We start from the raw sequence: 18,181 nt of genomic DNA, 5'->3' as shown, positions 1-18,181 counted from the left end.
ATGTTCAATTAATTTTTATTTTAAGAGCTGAACAGTACTTATTTTTATGGCTTTTGTTTTTTCCTGGAGGCTGAAGATGAATTTGTCTATTGGCCAAACAAAGATGAGCCTATAAACTGTGAGAGTTTCAAAGTCACTATGATTGCTGAAGAACACAAGTGTCTGTCTAATGAGGAAAAGCTCATAATCCAAGATTTTATTTTAGAAGCTACACAGGTAACGCTGTCATAAACTCTCAGGATTTGGTTTGTTAAAGGTAATGCCTATGCTTTTGTCACATTTTCTATGGTAAATGAGTGGTAAAATCCCACACCCTTGAAACACCCAAGCAGGGAGTAATCTCTGTAGGCAATGTGGGGACACTGGGAATAAGACAGTCCAACTTCCACAGGGGTGTGGTTCTGTATCTGGAGACTGGAGCCAGACTGTAGCAGAGGCAAGGGTAAGAATTCAGTCAATCTTTCACCAAATAGCTTTATGCTTTTTTCACTCTTTTAGGATGACTATGTACTTGAAGTGAGGCATTTTCAGTGTCCAAAATGGCCAAATCCTGACAGTCCTATTAGCAAAACCTTTGAACTGATCAGCATCATCAAAGAGGAAGCTTCCAACCGCGATGGACCCATGATTGTACATGATGAGTAAGCATTGCAGCCTACAGTTGTTTTTCATGCTTTTGTGTAGAGCCATTTATTATCTCATTTACAGTGAAAGCCACTGAAACAAGCCACAAAGTCTGCACCTAACAACAGTGCTGCCGCTTCTGTTTCAGTTGCATCAACAAGAGAAACATCTTGTATTTATCCCACTCTGAATGTTCTCAATTCAGCTCTCTCATTTTTATAGTCCAGATAATTGCCGAGTTGGGCACTGGAGAATAAATCTATCAGGGCTTCATTGCGTGTTACTGAGGGAAGTAAGACTATTGAGATGAAGCATCCTACCCTCTGCCAGCTGTTTAACAGTGGTCATAAATACTGAAATGTAAAAGGGCCCTGAGGTCTCTGGGATTTGGTTAGTAGAGGACTATAGGAAACTATGTCTGAGACAGCCTGTTAAAGACTTTCCAGAAGTTGTAGCCAACAGCTGTGAAGATTGTGTTAAGGCGCTGCTGTGCAGTCCTGTTTTAGGAAGATGTAGACATCACATCACAGAAACTCATTTTATCAATTTATCCTGGCTTCTGTATTTTCTCCATGTTGAAACTTGACCCAGTTTCTAGAGAATTTTCTTTGTGTTGTGTTTTTTGCTTCATTCTTTTGTTTTGTTATTACTGTTGTTTTGTTTTGTTTTCACTTTACAAAGGCATGGAGGGGTGACAGCAGGCACTTTCTGTGCACTAACAACACTCATGCACCAGCTGGAAAATGAGAATTCAGTGGATGTTTACCAGGTAGCAAAGATGATAAATTTGATGAGGCCTGGAGTCTTCACAGACATTGTAAGTAATAAGCAAAATGTGTGCATTTTTTTTCTAATATGTGTGGTATTATTAGCATGCTTACATGTTAGGGCAACATTATTGCACCATCAGTGTGTTAGTTTCTGCATGAGTTAATCAAAACCATCTTCTAGGGATGCTGTAGTGGACCTGGTGTTTATTCCAAAATCTGGAATTTCCCATGAAACTGTTATGCGATTATCAAGTGAGCTTATTCTAAATGTGCAGAGCTGCCACAGTCCTAATAAAATCTGCACTGTTTCATGTAAATAATGGCTTTAATCCATCAAGGAATACATTTCTACTCTAACTAGACCCTGAAGTAGTGACCCTGTTTTCCCATTCCAGGATGGGCTCTCATCTTTCGTGATCTGTTGAAGGGTCACTTGACACAATTGTCACTGAAGAAAAGCCTTGAAAACTGTAACAAACTACAATTACTAAGTCAGCATCAGACAGATGAAAAATCATTACAGAAATAAAAAGCTACGAACCCTGCCCTTGTTCATACAGCTACAAATCCAAACACTGTAGTTACACTGGACATAGTAAGGAGAACACTTTAGAGTGCAGTGTTAGGGTTAGGGCTACAACATTCCTGGCAGCATAAACAGGACATGACACAGGACTGACAGATGGCTGTAAGGTGTAGCTGCCCCTTCCCTTGTCCAGATAGCACAGACTGAGGTGCCTGGCAGACGGCAGAGTGAACATGGGGACCCTTCTCACCTAGTGGCACCATCAAGTCCTTCACTATCCTTGCCCTATAAGCCTCCCACAAAGACCTGGGCCCTTAATCTCAGAATTCAAATTTCCCATGCTCCTGCCACCGTTTCCTACTCACTGCTCTGTCCACCCTAATACTCCCAACCTATTTAGTCTATCCTACTGTTCACCTTCCATCACAGGAGCTCTTTATCCTCATATATCCATCCTAGTACCCAACACAACTGTACCCTTTCACAGAATCCACTGTTACCTGGTGCCTGCTGTCCCAAGATGCTGCCCTACACAGAGCACCCAGCTGCTTTTCTGTTTCTGGCACTCCCCATTTCACACTGCACCTGCCTGGGATCCCTTTCCCTCTAGGCAGTGGTCTGCTCAGCAAATCTTCCCACAAATTGCAATCTCTCCTCCTACACTTCACAAGGTCTTCAAAAACAGAAGCAGGAACCACAAGTACCAGAAGGAAAATAAATAAATAAATAAATCTGCCTGGATAGAATTAAGATAGGAAAAAAAAAAAAAAAAAAAAAGGAAAAAAAAAAAGAGAGAGAGAGAAATAAAAAGAAAAAAAAAAGCTGCTAAGTAACACAATAAATTGTGGAGCACAGTACATTAAGAGACTGACACATCTAGTGTTAATTACTTCTGAGTGACAGCATTACCAGGTATTCTAGTGCTATTATTTATGACAAAATACTGAACTTTTCCTCTTTTCTCCTTCAGGAACAGTACCAGTTTCTGTACAAAGCTATTCTAAGCCTTGTCAGCACGAGGCAAGAAGAAAACCCTTCAGCATCTATGGACAGTAATGGCTCAGCTTTACCTGACGGAAACGCAGCTGAAAGTTTAGAATCCTTAGTTTAATTAACAAAGCAAATTAAACACACACACACACTTGCACCACATCGGTCACACCTGGAGTTTACCATTATTATTTTCAGTTTTATACTTTGTGGGGGGGAAATCTGTCCAGCTACTGTATGTATAATCAGTTCCCAACCTTCGTTCCAACAGAGTCATTCCTGTGACACGACTTTACTGTGGAACTTTTATCATTAACAATGTGTGCCTTTTCTTGAAAGATTTCTTGTAATACATTGTTATGTCTGGACTAACTTGATTGACTTTTACAGTGTTTCTAAGAATTGAATTGTGGTATGTTTTTTCAGTATTAGTTTTGATTTATCTGGCTTTACTTTTAACTTAAAAATATCATATTTATAGATGTTAGGGGATTCTCAATTACAAATAAACATGTTATGGTTTTAGGATTTGATTTATTTGCTGTATTTATAACAATTTACATTTGCTAGAAATATAACTTTTAATATAGTAGAATGTAAATAAAATACTGTTCTCCATAACATTCAACATTTTAAGATTTCAATTAGACATTTAGAATAGTAATCTGATACTTACTGTAAATACTGCTACTTCTATAGTGACTCCATGGACCAAATTTATATTTATAATTGTAGATTTTTATATTTTACTACAGAGTCAGTTTTCTAGTTCTGTGTAATTGCCTTGTTAAAATGATGTAGTCCAGTATGTTCTTATTTTAACAAAGTCTTCTGATATATAATTGTGCATCTTAAGGAATTAACCTCATATAGCTGCATGTGATTTTAACTTTTTGTGGGGAATAGAAATCATTTGTTTTGAAAGGAAAACTTTTTATGAGAATAACACCTGTACTTGGCATTGTTAAATTGTTTTTACCTATGGCATTGCAAAAATAAATATAAATATTCCAGTCTGTGCCTATCAGTCTTCCACACACAGTAAACAGTCTGCATTGTCACATGGGAGAGATTTTGCTTCCAAGAATGACTCAAGACTGACCTGGAAACAGCTGCTGCAGCTGCTGCAGAATCTGCAAGCTCAGAAGCCAGTTTTGGAACACTTTTATGGTTTCCAAGTCAACTCTTTTAGCCTCTCCTTGCAGGTCTCTCACCCTGGTCACCCACAGGTTAATTAATAGCTTGTCCCAGGTTTCCTAATCACCTTCATTGCTCCTTCACAAGATTTCTCCTTCCTGGCTTTGGTTCAGATCCTTCATTCAGGTGCTGAGCAATTTGCTGCCTCCTTTTGCAAAGCAAAAGCCAAACTCCAGCAAGCAATGAAATGAGTTACCTCTGCAAGAACAAAAGCAAAATGTTTCAGTTTGGCCACTCATCTGTTTTCTGCAACCTTCTGAACTGGCCGGAGAAGATGCTGATTGTACAAAAGGTTGTGGCATTTATGAGGGTAGAAGAGCCCGAAGCAAAATAGATCTTTTTAAAAAAAAATAAAATATATGACTCCCAATTAACCACCTGTGAAATCCAGCCTGAATTAATGGCAAAACTCATAACATTTGTCTCTCACTGGCAGTGTTCAGCAGTTCCCCTTGTAATGCCCAGTAGTTGCTCAGGATCTGTGCAGGTAGCTCAACTTCAGGTCTTGTGCCTGCAGATACCCATACCCACCTCTGTCGTTCAAAACCATAGCAAATTGATTGATTCATTCAGAAATGAGGGGATGTGTTTTGCTGAGCCAAGATATTTGCCTTCAAGTTTTACATTTTTGTTTGTTTGTTTGTTTGTTTGTTTGTTTTTTCTGTGGCCCTTGTCATGCTTCCATCATTGCTAATGTTGAAATCCAGGTAGAATGGGAGGGAGGTTTGGTTTCTATGTGCAAGATAATTTACAATGTATCCCTAGACAAGTTAAACACTTTGAAAAATAGGATCTTAGGTTTTTGTTATTATTATTATTATATTTGTGTTGTTTTGCGAGTGATAAGAGTTACAAACATATAGAATCTGCTCCTTGTCCCAAAATATATACATCTCAATTGCATTCTTCACAGCATTCAGGCACAAAGTATACATGTATATATATATGTGTGTGTGTGTGTGTGTGTGTGTGTAGTAGACATAAAAGTGTGTAACATTTTCACTTAAAGAAAGGCAATATACTCTTTTTCCAGGTGGCCTGATGGTTGCTTACTACTTCCTCTAAAGTACTTAGGTTGACTGAAACCCTGAACGTGCACATCTAGGTTAATGAGGACAGCTCTATTATGTAATTCCCCCCTCTCATCCCAGAAACATAGGATGCACTCAGACACAATTTTTCCTCTCTTAATCTCCAGGCATACATGTACAAAAGAGGTTAATTGTGATCTTATGGTCATTTCCAAACCTTATTCCATAATCTTCTTACCTTATACTTCTGCTCTTCACCATATTAGCACACATCGTAAGAGACTGTAATGCTTGTCTGCTACTCCTCCAGCCTTTTCTTAAGGAAATCTGGCTTGCAGCCTTACATAACTTTGTGCTTTTACTTTTGATATCTTCTATTAATGTGTTTGCAATTGCATATAGTTGTAAATACAAAGTAGTTTTTAGGCCAATAAATTCTACTACAGTTTTCAAGCCTGTATGGACCAAAAGGAAAAAAGGAATCCTCCTTTCTAAAATCCCATCTTGATATAACTGTTCCTTTCAACCTAAACTGTTTTGCAGACATTTTAAAATGATAATCCAAGGAATCAGCTGTTGTTCGAGGTTTCTTCCAGAGATGTTTGTAATCACATTCATCATCTTAGCATGCTGACAAGTTATTTAAAACATAAGTGCTTAGGATAATCTCTTTACTCATACATATTGGTTCTGATCTAGAAAAAAAAATAAGAATCATAAAAAAAAATCTTCTATAATCTTCAACTGTGATGGATTACAGGTTTTAATAAATGCGTGTCAGTTCCTATCTCAGACAAAGGCCATATTCTAATTATTTTTTCTTGTAATCCAAGCTGCAGACTCAGAAGACGTATAGCCTGCCTTTACAAACTGGGTCAAGTGTGGAAAAGATGTTATGTATCTCCTGCAAGAAGTAGGATATTAATAAACATGTCCACTTAAGATTTTTTTAACAAAGTTACAACCATCATGTATGCTTAGGAAACTTTGAGAGTTAAAAAAACACTAATTTGCTATCATCACCAACTTTTCCAGATCATAGTGTTGTGATTTAACACCTACAGAAAAGCGTTATAAAAGTCATCAACAAATGATGAGTAGAATTCATGGCTACCAGCACAATAGCGCATTAGTTAAAGACCTTGGTAAGGACTTTGAAAACCAGTTGACTAAGCTAGCTACCTGTTTTATAACAATGCTTTGTCTGTTCATTGTGACACCCTAGGATAACGTATAAAATATCAGATGGGCTGAAATTTTCTTTGGTAAATGCTTACACCAAGATGAGTTTAACAAGTTTAAACTCATTTCTCTTTCTAGTGCATCTGAAGTGTAAGTGAAGCAGGGGTGGGGAGGAGTTTTGTTGCCACTTTGATGTTAAAACAGATACCCAGATAATACAGGAAGCCTGAGATGTCCCAGTCCCCTGGCGCTGGTGCCAGAACTTGAGGTTTGATGCTGTGCAGATGTGTCAACACGGGACGCTCAGCTTTGGTGACCTTCCAAATGGAGCGCCCCACCCTGCTCTAGAGATCCATCAAGGCAAAACCCAGTGAGTTGCAGGTTCCACCACCAGTGGCCATGGTCCATGCTGGATCCTCAGGCCATGGGAAGACTTTCCTAGAGCTGTCCCTCCAGCCATCAAGTTGCAAGCAGGCATTTTGGAGATCAGAGTGCTGCAGCCTGAGCACTTAATGCTGCACAGCAGCTATTTGAGTTTCCTTTTCTCTAGTGTATGAGACAATAGTTCATTGGTGACATGCCAGGAAGTACCACATGAATTTTACATGCTGTAGCGGTGAAGGGGATGAAGCATCTGGAACATGTTTTCTAGCAGTGTTGCTCCAACTGTGGGTGCAATCCAGCCCAGCACATCTCCCTCCCTCCAGCATTGGTCAGAGCACCTCCACTTCCACTTGGCTGCTGCCACCCAAACACTCAGCCCACTAGAGTGTTTTTCTTTCGGTTTTTCAAACAAAGGAAAGGGAAGGCCAACTGATGTCCAGGCTAGAAAAGTATACTTAACATTAAGAATGTGAGAGGGGAGGAAAAATGGAGCAGATGGCACAAGGAAAAGCTTGCAGGCTTAGTTTGTCTACTTCCCTGTAGCAAGGCTAAGGTCTGACCATCCATTTCTGTTTCACAGGTTTATGCTTTGGTGTGTTAAACACTTTCAAATGCACAAGGAGGAATAGAATGCCCTCTCTTGGGACATTTTGCCACAATACTTTCTGAGACCAACAACAACAACAACAAAAAAGCCTCTTTGCCTTATTCAGTTCATTCCTCTGTATCAGGGAAGTCAGATCCCATAACCCTGTAACTGGTCACAGTGCATTCGAGATGGTCTGATCTGCTTTCATAAATTCTTCTGGAAACTCAAAGATATTTTTTTTCTCCCCTCCTCTTATTATTTCTCCACCCTTGTCACAACCAGTTTACCCCAGATTTTTTCCCTCCTTCAACAGCTGTTCCACTATAGGTTTATGTCATTTGTCTGGCAGGCATACATTTGTGCCCCAGTGGTCTATAGGAATATCTGAGGCTGAGAGTCAAACACCAAGGCAAAGGAGAGAGAGGCTGTGCATGACCTGTCTTGTGCACCTGTCTCAGAAAGTGGGATCCTATCTGTCACAGAGAGCTGGCACTAAAACAAATTCCAAAATGAAAAACTGAGAGGCATGGTGACAAACAATCTGTTCTTTGCAGCCTGATGTGAACAAGCAGCTTAAGAGCCCAGGCAGCGATAACAGAAACCAAACCACGTATTCAGCTGCTTATTTGGAAAGAAATGCCCTCAAGCTGAGATGGGTAGTGAGAGACCAAGCTTTCATTGCTTTCTGGGGCACAGGAAGACATTATACACCTATTGTTCTGTAGCTTTCCACTAAAGTGCTTAGGCACAAGGACAGCTACAAGACGTGCTAAAACCATTTGTGTATCTTAAGACTATAGCTGAAGATGTCATGATACAGTAATAGCTGTAGTGTTAAATATGGATACTTAAACAATCATTGAAGAGTCTTCTCTTGTGAATCTGGTAAGAAGTATGAAAAGGTATTTGACGTACATCGGGAAGTACATGTGTTGACACACCACCTATGTAATAAACAAATCCCATTCATTTACATCTCATCAGACAGTAAAGATGACATGACAATGACACGTAGGTTTCTGGATTTATTTTTCAGGCAATCTTATGTATAAGATACAATTATCTTTCCAACATGATGCAAAGAGGACCAAGAAGTCTAATCTTCATACAAAAGCTGAACAATACATTTAAGCCTAACTCAGAAAACAAAAAGCATTGCACTGGGAAATAACATTCTGATACAAAATTTTTCAACAATAGTAACAGTGTTTCTTGAAGAAAACACATTGTAGTGCTCATTCCTTTTATGTTCCAAAGTCATTTCAGACATTAAAAAATAAATCCAATTTTCTTTAAATATTATATTTTTGGGCCAAAAAATAAAAAAAACAACAAGGTATATATAGAGAGAAACCAAGGTGTATATATAGAGAGTCATAACTCCATGGTTGTGTATTTGTGGCATAAAAGAGAAAAAGAGAATTCTCAAGTGAAATCATGGTCTCACCCAGCATCAGAACGGAAGAGACCAGCAAATACAAATTTAATTTTAAACCTTAGATTTAGGCCTCTAATCTGCCTGGGGGACAGAGGCAGCAACAGTGATCAGAACATTAAGTCCAGCAACTCAATGGAGCCACGATTTTATCCAATACTCAGAAAATGCATGGCAATGTAACAGACTCCAAATTCAACAGCACAAAGGCATTCACTGATTCAATGTAAAAAGCCCTCCTCTTTGACAACATTACTATAATTATGTCCTTCATTATTCTTTCTCTCTTTGGCTCCTTTCACCTTCCTCTTTGTTGCTGGTGCTATTTCACCAAATATGCAAAAAGAAATTCCAAATCTTGAGTAGCAAGTCTTGGAGATTAAAACTTCAGCTATACTTTATTATACCATGTTTTTCCTACCAGACAGAGCAACACTGGGAACTCTAGCCCCTCAGGACCATGGTAATAGAACTATGATGCTCAGGAGATAAAAGACTGTGCGTTCATCAGCAAAGTGCATTTGTGAGCAAAGTCAAAGGTGACAGACAGCTCCAGAATCAGTATTCAGCTTTAGAGAAGGGGAGTTCCAGACAGCTGCACAGATACAGCTGCAGCTGGCATCTGCACACAGCTTTGCACAGACCTAACTGGTAGAAGTCTAACCCATACTTGCATTGCAAGGTGGTGCAGAAATCCCTGAGCTAAAGTACAGAAACAGCCCTGAACGGGAAGGAAGCAGCTGCTGTTTAGTTAGAGAGAAGCTGAACTCAGACTGAAGTTCAGTTCTGGGCTGGTGCAGTGACACTGCTGCTAGAACTGAGCTGGCACGGCTGTGCAGCACAACACTCAGCCTCAGATAAGCTGGTGCACTGGTAAACCCTCATCAGTGTGAAGTGGCAATGAATCGAGTAGTATGGATAGGCTCCCAAAGCAACAATTCAAAAGCATGATAGCAAAAGGACAGAAGCTAACTCAGAAAAGTAATGATTTGAGCCTCTAAGCCTACTGCATTTCAAAGCTGCTTGTATTAGACAGACCATTCCCTTTGTAACAGTACTTAACCTGGACGAGGCACGTGGGATAAGTGGAAAGAGTAAACATGTCATTTAGAGCAGCTTGTGAACACATTAACTGTGGTGTATTTAAGAATACCCTTCCTAGCTGCAGTGCTAAATGCTAATGTGCTCTCCTAACAGCAAAAACAGCACGTAACAGTTATTTCGACATATCACAAACAGCTTCCGCTCTGTAACAGGAAAGGGAATGAAGGGTAAATTGTTTTAAAATTAATTTGGTGGACAGAGGGAGTTAAGTTTACATTTGTAAGAGATGGATTTCACAAATATTAAGATCTAGGTTCAAACAGCTGGATATCTTCAAGATTTAACAGGATTTTATTTGCTAGTAGTGCAGAACTTTTAAACTATTTCTTGCGTATTGTTAATGTGAAAATGTTCACAAATACTGTCAAAGGGAACAGGAGAAGACTTAAAATTTGAGTATAACTTCTATCTCTACTGAATTGTTTACAGCACATAAAAAAATAAAATAAACTCAAACTTAATAAAGGGAACTCATTAAGCAGACTTTTCTTTCACAAAAGCCACTTGTGGATTTTCCTTTCAGCTGAGTTTTGACTCAATAATAACCCTATACAGTTAGGAGATAAATTCTATTAAAAAAAAAAAAAGATATTTAGGAAAGATAAAAGGAAAGATTTCATTGATGCTGAAGCGTGCATGAAAGTGTTACAGCTTTGAAAGGAAAACACTAACACATGCATCTGGGCATCTAAAGTTTCTACATCAAAGTCAGGCAACTGATTTTATGGAAGGCACCATTTGGGTCTGAAATACCAGATACTGTCTTTAACTGGTCCGAATTTAGATTCTTCACGTTGTGGTGGGAAAGCAAACAAAGCCAAAACCAGATTCAAACCATTGCTTCCAGTTACTGTCTGATAACACTATGAGTACTGTACACAATACCTTCTGCCCTAACACGTTCAAGTATTGGTCCATAAATGTTCTTCGTCAATGGTATAACCATGCCTTTGACGTCTATTTCACCTGAAATAAAGGAGAAAAAAAAATAGTGTTATGTGTTAAAGTTGCGTGTCCATGCCCAGGTGCTGGCAGTGGGACTGACTGGCTCCTCTGTGAGGTGAGGCCAGGGTTGCCCCATGCTGGACACAGCCAGTTCCAGCCAGCTCCAATGGGCCCAACATGGGGCACGGCTGTGCCCAGCACCCAAAATGGAGCACCTTGGGGGAACATATTTGAGAAAGATTCAAAATGCTGCATGGCAGTGGAGAGTGAAGAGCAAAGTACGAGAAAAAACTCTGTGAGCAACAACATCGGAGAAAGAGGGGGAGGGAGAGGAGGAGGTGCTCCAGGTGATGCAGCAGAGCCTCCCAGTACAGCCTGAGGAGAGCCCACACAGGAGCAGTGGATAAGTCAGTGGAGGTAGAAGCAACAGGGACAAACTGTTACGGACCAACCGCAACCCATTCCCCTGCACCACTCAGGGCCAAGGAAAGGAGTTGAGGAGTTGGGCACAGAGATGTGAAGTTCAGCCTAGAAAAAAAAGAGGAAGGGGAGAAGGTGTCGTTATAATTTGTCTTTGTATCTCATTGTCCAAAACTATTTTATCTGGAAATAAACTAATTTTCTCCAAATCCAACGTGTTTTACCTGTGATGGTAACTGGTAGGTGACCTCCCTGTGTTCATCTCTACCTACAAGCTTTTTCACTGCATTTTCTCTCCCAACCCTATTGAGAAGGGTGATTAACAGAGTGCCTGGGTGGGTGTCTGCCAGCCAGCCAAAGTCAACTCACGAGTTCAAAATCAAATTGCAATTACATAATTTTTACGTATATCTGCAATTTTAGTGACTGGTGTTAGGTTCTCTAACTGCACGAGTACTGAATCAAAAATAATAAAAAAAAAAAAAAAACATTTGAAAACAGTATCACACACAGATTGAACTTGATTCTTACAGCTGTGAAATTGGCTAGGTAAAAAGTTCAGATGAACTTTTGAAGTCCTGATGAAAAAAAAAAAGTTTTTGTTCATTTCAGCTAGCCAGGAGGGGAGCAGAGATCCAAAGATTAAGAACAAGCAAGGGGGAAAAAAATGACACCATTTCATGTTTACATGGTGATGACTAGGCAGAGTGTGGCTGTTTATATAAAAGCACATGCCATGATCAGGTAATATGCCCCAAACCTCAAATTTAGTCAATCTGTAACGTAGCAGTGGAAGTTGCTAGTTTGCTTAACACAAGTATATTTTAGCCTGTTTCACTGTGGCACAGTCTCCAAAGGAAACAAATAATTTTTATCACAAAGGTCTTCTTTACACCAGTGAAACACTGAAGCGTAAATGAATAAACATCTCTACAGATTTAGAAGTAAATTAAGAAGTGCCATCGGAAGATCCAAACATGCAGATTAAACACTCCTCTAAAGTAGACGAGAAGTTTGGTAAGTTAAAAATAATAATAATACACATATATACTTGAGGAACACTACACATACTGCTTTCTATAGGCAGAGAGATACAGAGGTTGAAATACATACACTGAAGGCTGATCTGTCACTTACCATCTAGAACCATTTTAGCAGCAATAGCTGTGGGGTATCCTACAGTTTTAGCCATGGCAGAATATCCTTTGTTATCACCATAGACAACCAGATCAATAAATTTGTCTTCCAAATGACCAGAAGGATGCCTGAGACCTATTTCATTTCTCATAACAATCATATCTCTCTCTCCGGTTCCTAAGAGAAAAGCACACGAACTATTCATTAACTGTCTCCCAGTCATAACATGATGAGTTTCCTGACAAGCAAGGCACTATGCATACATATCATTTACATTAGGGAAGTGAATTACACTTAGGATATGGGCTATAAAGGAGGACAGAAAGATGTAATGTTTTTATTAAGACATAATGTTCCCTACTCCCCCAGTTACTCTCTTCATTCCCTGTTACATTTTTTATTTCAAGACATTAAGAAACCTTAATAAGAATTAATAATTAATGCTGATAAGAGATACTGACTTGTTCCAGTCATAACCACGAAGAAGATTTCTCACATACCAAAAGGCAGATTCATCTCCATGTGCTTTGCAAGAGCCCCCACAATGGAATCTGCTGTTGGAACAGGTTCATCTCCCAGTAATCCTAGCCTGCCAGAAGCAGTAAAATAGAGTGATGCCATTGCATAACAATTTAACAGTCTGTTTTGTAATTTCCAGGTTGCTCAGCATATCAATTTAACAGTCTCAACATGGACCAAAATTGGTAGAACTTTTTACTTAAAAAATAAAAATAATGAAAGCGCTGAAACATACCATTCCACAGCCTCAAGCTGACTTTTGTCTCTTTCCAGTTTGTTAAACACAGCTTCTCTGAGAACAGAGTATTCAACAGGAGGCTGAATTCCAACCAGTTTGCACATGAGTTGTTTCTGTATTAAAAGAAAAAAGAAAAAGTTCCTGAAGGCCTGATATCTGTTCCCACTGCTTTCCAGTCAAGGTTTCCAGAACCTAAGCTCAGTTAATACCCAGGACATCTGAAAAGACAGATTGTACAAATAGGGGAAACGCGATAGTTTGAGATTTTTTTAATCACAGCAAATGAAAATAGGGGTTGTTTTTTCCTACAACAGTTTGTATCCCACCACTCAGCTGTTTCCCGCTACCTTGTCTATCTCTTGTCTTATCCCTTTCTCCAGCAGTGAAGAAAGAATGTAGAAATCTGCATAAACACTGTGAAGATATTTAGGTGAAAGGGAAGCCACCTTGAGACAGCTAGTAAGTCGGGAACTTAAGGATCTCTATCAGCTGGTCTGTAAACGGTAAATGTCCATTTCAAGATAAAAGTACTAAGATGTAACTACATTGCTGAGACAGAGTTTTCAATGAGACTGAAGGATAGGAGGATTAGAAATTCTAGCCATCCTTGCAAAGAAAGCTTGAAGATACCGACCCTACAACTGAAAGTGGACAAAAATCATCTCAAAAAATAAGTCACATCTAGCCCATTGCTGATGGACTGTTTTCCAATCGCTGAAATGAACATACTGCTGAAATTGCAGCCTAAAAAACACTCTGGAGTTTGGGAAGATGAGCAGTGCTCTATTATAGTCAGACTCAGCCTTTTCACCTTGTTAGTTCTTTGGTTTTGAGAATATTCAAGACATTCATTACTTGAAATAACAGCATCATCAGAAAAATACTGTGCTCTCCTTTCACACAGCGTAAGCCTGGTGCATTTTTCCAGATTAACGCGGATAAAAGCACAAAGGACACAGGAGACAAATCTGAATTTTGTTCATCTGGGTAATAAAGTTATTGTCTCAGGGGTTTGCAAAACAAGAAAAATTTCACAACATACAAGCAGACCTGACAAGTAATAAGCTCTCTGTAAATATAGCTCACTCTACACCATACTGAGATAGGAAATTCCCTGCTTTGCCCACAGAGAACCAACACATGGACTGTCAAGTGCAACAGCAGCATATCATAAGAGTCATACCTTGGCTGCCTCCTTTTATCATTCTTTTCTACTAACTATACTCTCTGGTCAAATTAAATTCTTTTAGAAATCCGTATGTTACAAAACCCTAGATGTATTCAGCTCTCACGAAACAAAAGCAAATCAGATTTCAAAGTTACTGTACTTTCCACTGCCATGGAAAATGAGTAAAACTACTTCCCACATATAAATGCCTTCTGATGGCAAAGGAAGCAACCAATGCCAGTACTATTGAAAAAGCTTAAGTCAGTTTTATCCTCTAACTGCACTTAATGCACTAAGAGCATCTCCATCAAAGCGTCCCTTACAGGTAACCCTAAGAACCGGAAAGCACACCTTGGAAAAGTTCCTTAGCTGGTACATCTGATATTTCATTATAGTGTCAAATTTTTCCTTGACCTATATATATCCCCAGATGTGCCTTTGTAAAATCATTGAAAAATATGTCTGAGAAAGAAACAGCAAAGATTTTGCAAAATTGATGAGTTAAAGTGAATGGAGACATCAGTAAGATAGACAGAAAAGCAAGTTAACAGAAGACAACAAAAAAAAACACAAGCCTCTGTATAGAAGCACAAAACCACACAACTCTGTATAGAGTTTTAACAGACAAAAAGATTTTCATATACTCCTTTAGGCTTAAATTCTTACTTCTTAATGCTCTAAAAAAAAATTTTACACTGAAGACCACAGGCCAATACCAATATAGACACTGCAAACTTAGCAGTGAGGGCTGGAGTCTTACTAGCAGAAAATTTAAGACAATTCAGAGAAACACTGGAGGGGACTACTTCTGACAGTCACCTAGCCCAATGCCCTGCTTGAAGCAGGACTTCTGCTAGCACTCATATCAGCCATAGCATGCCATGTCTAGCTGAGCCCATAAAGCTGCCACTGCCAGGGACTCCAGAGCCTTCCTGGGTAACCTGTTCCAGCATCGTGCTGTGTTCCTGCTGAAGAAAATCTTCCTAGTGACTAAGAATAAAAAGCAGAGAAGAGCAGGATGCAATACAAGATTCCCATTGCTATGGGCACCCAATCCTAGAAGGAAAAAGGTTAATAAAATAGAGAAAAGTAGGCAGAAGAATTGAACTAACTCACCCAGGTTAGACGTGGTGCATCTGAGTTTAGCAAAGGATAAGGATCTGGGTTAATTAATCCCAATTTCACAAAGCCTCCCATAGTTTTAGAGTATCCCTGCAATAAAAGAATGACATGGTTAAAAATAGTAACCACTTGAAACTGAGGTGAATATTTACTTTGATTCAAATGTAGTTATGGAAGCAACAATGCTTGTGTTAAGCATTATGCCCATGGGAAAGCAGCCACAATAACATGATGCCAATGGGGTTACAACAACCTCAGAACCTTCAGTACCTCTCCACCTCTCCCCCTAATTGTCCAGTATCATCTTTAGTGATTTAGTATTGTTCTGCCATCAATATTTCTGTGGTAAGTAGAATTGGTTGATGAGAGTGAAAGGCCAAACTGGCCAGCACTAGTCCAAATGCCAGCACATCATTACAGACAGGGCAGTATCAGTCAGCTGGCCACAGAGAGCCCATGACTGAATTCAGCTCACCACAGCTGTACATTGTTTAATTCTACTGACATCAAATAAACTAATTTTTAAGCTAAAAACCCTGTGTGATTACATCTTTCTTCAGGAATAATAGAGAGACAATGAGTGGAGTGGAATGGCATTTAAAAGGAACTGCAAAGGACAATAGGCTGCACAATAAAATAAGTCTCAACTGGCTTCTGCTCATTTTTGTTTGTTTCCCATTAACAGTAACAAGGACAACTCCCACACAGCTGCTGGATACCTGAAAACACTCAAGTACCAGTGACTAGAAACACTGTTAAAAAAAAAAAAAAAAAAACAATGTTGGAAATAAAGCACCCTTGGAGAGGGCTAATTATAATTAGGAGCCACCTCCACCAGCACAAGGTTATTAGCTCAGATGGCCTTGCAGTCAGATCCCTCTGTGACACCTCTTTTTAAATTTACTCCATTAGCCATCTGAACTTGATCTCTAAAAGGCACTGCGAGGAGACATCAGCCTCTGCATTCAGTGGATCGCTTTCTGCTCTATGACAGAGCAGTGTGTGAAGGGCCAGCGTTAACTTCTGCCATGCTCAGCACCACATCCCAGTAGGGATCCCACACGGCTAGGGCTATGCCGTGCTCTTCCACACATCCCTACCAACATCACCCCAACCCAAGGCAACTGACCTCCTTCGGTGATTAAGAAGACAGCACTAACCATAGAAACATCCTTCTTGCAGCACAGCTGATAACACCTCTTTTACGACACACTGACATCTTTTTTCCTTTGTGCTAACAATTATACAGAAGAAGAAAGTTTTACCAGGCACCAAAGGGAAGAGCAGATACTGTCATATTAAGACTTCATGAGGAGATAAGATGCCTTCTGCATATTTCTAGCTTCTGATCAAGAGATTGTATCTAGACTGACAAAGAGAGAGCTATTGCAATTTGTAGCCCTTATATCTCAACATTGGCCTTCAGTCTTCTTTTACTAAGCAAGCCTCCCTCCCTCTCAGAAATAAAGAAAAAATCCTGTTCTGTTGAAACAGAGGTATTAAAAGGGAAAAAGATAAGCCATTTCTCATGCCATGTACAAAACAAAACAATTTAAGCCTTGACAAAAACCTTAACTCAGAAGACAGACATCCACAAAATACAGAGCTTTGTTGAAGTGACAGAATTCAATCACTTGAAGCAAATAAGAACAACAACAGAACAATAAAATCTTACTTTGTATCTTAAGGTGCCTCTTAACAAAGTGTGAGCTGTCTGAATACCATACGGCTCAGCGTATTTGGTACTGTCTCTGTTGGGGAAACCTTCCAAATTTAATCCTGGGAAAAAATCCATCGGAGAAACAGAATCAAGCAACGCTCCTCCAGCAGGAATATTGATAACCTGAATTCCGCAAAAGAACAGCAAGATTATTTTGGTGGAGTAATTTGATTTACTTTGCAACAGAAAAGATGAAGTGTGCTCAAAGTAGGAAGATTACGTTTAGTGTTTCTGCTGCAAACAAAGGCTCAATCTAAGTAAAGCAGTTGCACAAGCCATTTAAGCATATCCTGTGAACAAGGAGCATGCGCTATGTCAGCCATTACTAATCAAAGGACTCAGACAATCCACATCCTTCTAACACACCCTAGTAATTTTAATTCCTTTGGCATCTATATTGAGGTTGCAGATTCCCATTTCACTTACACTACTATAATTTTGGAGCAACCCCCCAAACTACACCATTATGCAGGGAGATTCTTCCCATAGGCTCCTTGCTTTTTGATCCATTTTTTTCCTTCCCTTTTTTAGAAAAAGGAAAAGGTAAATGTAAAGTGGAGGATGGTAGTGGGTTTTGTTTGTTTTGTTATTTACTATTATCATGTTTCTGTTTTTTTTTTGTTTTGTTTTTTGTTGTTTTTTTTTTTTATCTTAAAAAAAGCACAGATTATATACTAATAAAAATTGCTTCCCGTGTGTATCTTCACTTGGGGTTACAAAGCACAGAGAGAATGCAACGTTGAAGGAAACAAAAAATAAGGTTGACTAATTCCATTATCACTACCAAATAAAGCCTTGAACTCTGCTTCCTGCAAGCAGCAGATGCACAGATCTGCTGTACAGCACCTATACAAATTCATTTTGTGGTTTCTGACCAAAGGGGCAAGGCTTCCTTCTAGCACAAAGACTAAAGCAACCAACTCACACCAATGCCCTAAGATCTTACTGTGTTTGTGAAGCAAGACACTTGTGTGGAAGAATCCTACACAAGTCAGAGATGGCTATAGATTTCGTGGCAAGGAGGAAAAATTGCACAATTTACCAATAAGTGCTCTCATAATGAATCACTCACATGCATGA

The 18,181-nt window shown here is 39.3% G+C and overlaps 2 protein-coding genes across 10 annotated transcripts in view; one reads left to right on the top strand and one right to left on the bottom strand.

Annotated features, from left to right (window-relative positions):
• PTPRZ1 (protein tyrosine phosphatase receptor type Z1) overlaps window positions 1–3,923 on the top strand; it is a 138,315-nt gene extending 134,392 nt beyond the window's left edge. For all 6 annotated transcript variants that reach the window (XM_038184355.2, XM_038184362.2, XM_038184344.2 and 3 more), the window contains 4 exons: window positions 70–216; window positions 499–641; window positions 1,306–1,441; window positions 2,891–3,923. In XM_038184355.2, coding sequence (XP_038040283.1) covers window positions 70–216; window positions 499–641; window positions 1,306–1,441; window positions 2,891–3,031 — 567 coding nt within the window. In that variant the 3' untranslated portion in view covers window positions 3,032–3,923. The remainder of the gene's footprint in view (window positions 1–69; window positions 217–498; window positions 642–1,305; window positions 1,442–2,890) is intronic.
• Window positions 3,924–8,305: 4,382 nt separating this feature from the next.
• AASS (aminoadipate-semialdehyde synthase) overlaps window positions 8,306–18,181 on the bottom strand; it is a 30,559-nt gene continuing 20,683 nt past the window's right edge. For all 4 annotated transcript variants that reach the window (XM_027458001.3, XM_027458010.3, XM_072033341.1 and 1 more), the window contains 6 exons: window positions 17,057–17,224; window positions 15,376–15,471; window positions 13,089–13,204; window positions 12,835–12,923; window positions 12,335–12,511; window positions 8,306–10,798 (listed from right to left, as the gene is read on the bottom strand). In XM_027458001.3, the coding sequence (XP_027313802.2) occupies window positions 10,680–10,798; window positions 12,335–12,511; window positions 12,835–12,923; window positions 13,089–13,204; window positions 15,376–15,471; window positions 17,057–17,224 (765 nt within the window). In that variant the 3' untranslated portion in view covers window positions 8,306–10,679. The remainder of the gene's footprint in view (window positions 10,799–12,334; window positions 12,512–12,834; window positions 12,924–13,088; window positions 13,205–15,375; window positions 15,472–17,056; window positions 17,225–18,181) is intronic.

Source organism: Anas platyrhynchos, chromosome 1 (genome assembly GCF_047663525.1).
Source record: "Anas platyrhynchos isolate ZD024472 breed Pekin duck chromosome 1, IASCAAS_PekinDuck_T2T, whole genome shotgun sequence".
NCBI lineage: Eukaryota > Metazoa > Chordata > Aves > Anseriformes > Anatidae > Anas > Anas platyrhynchos.
Note: the sequence above shows the minus strand (reverse complement) of the source record. Positions and strands in the feature narration are given on the sequence as shown.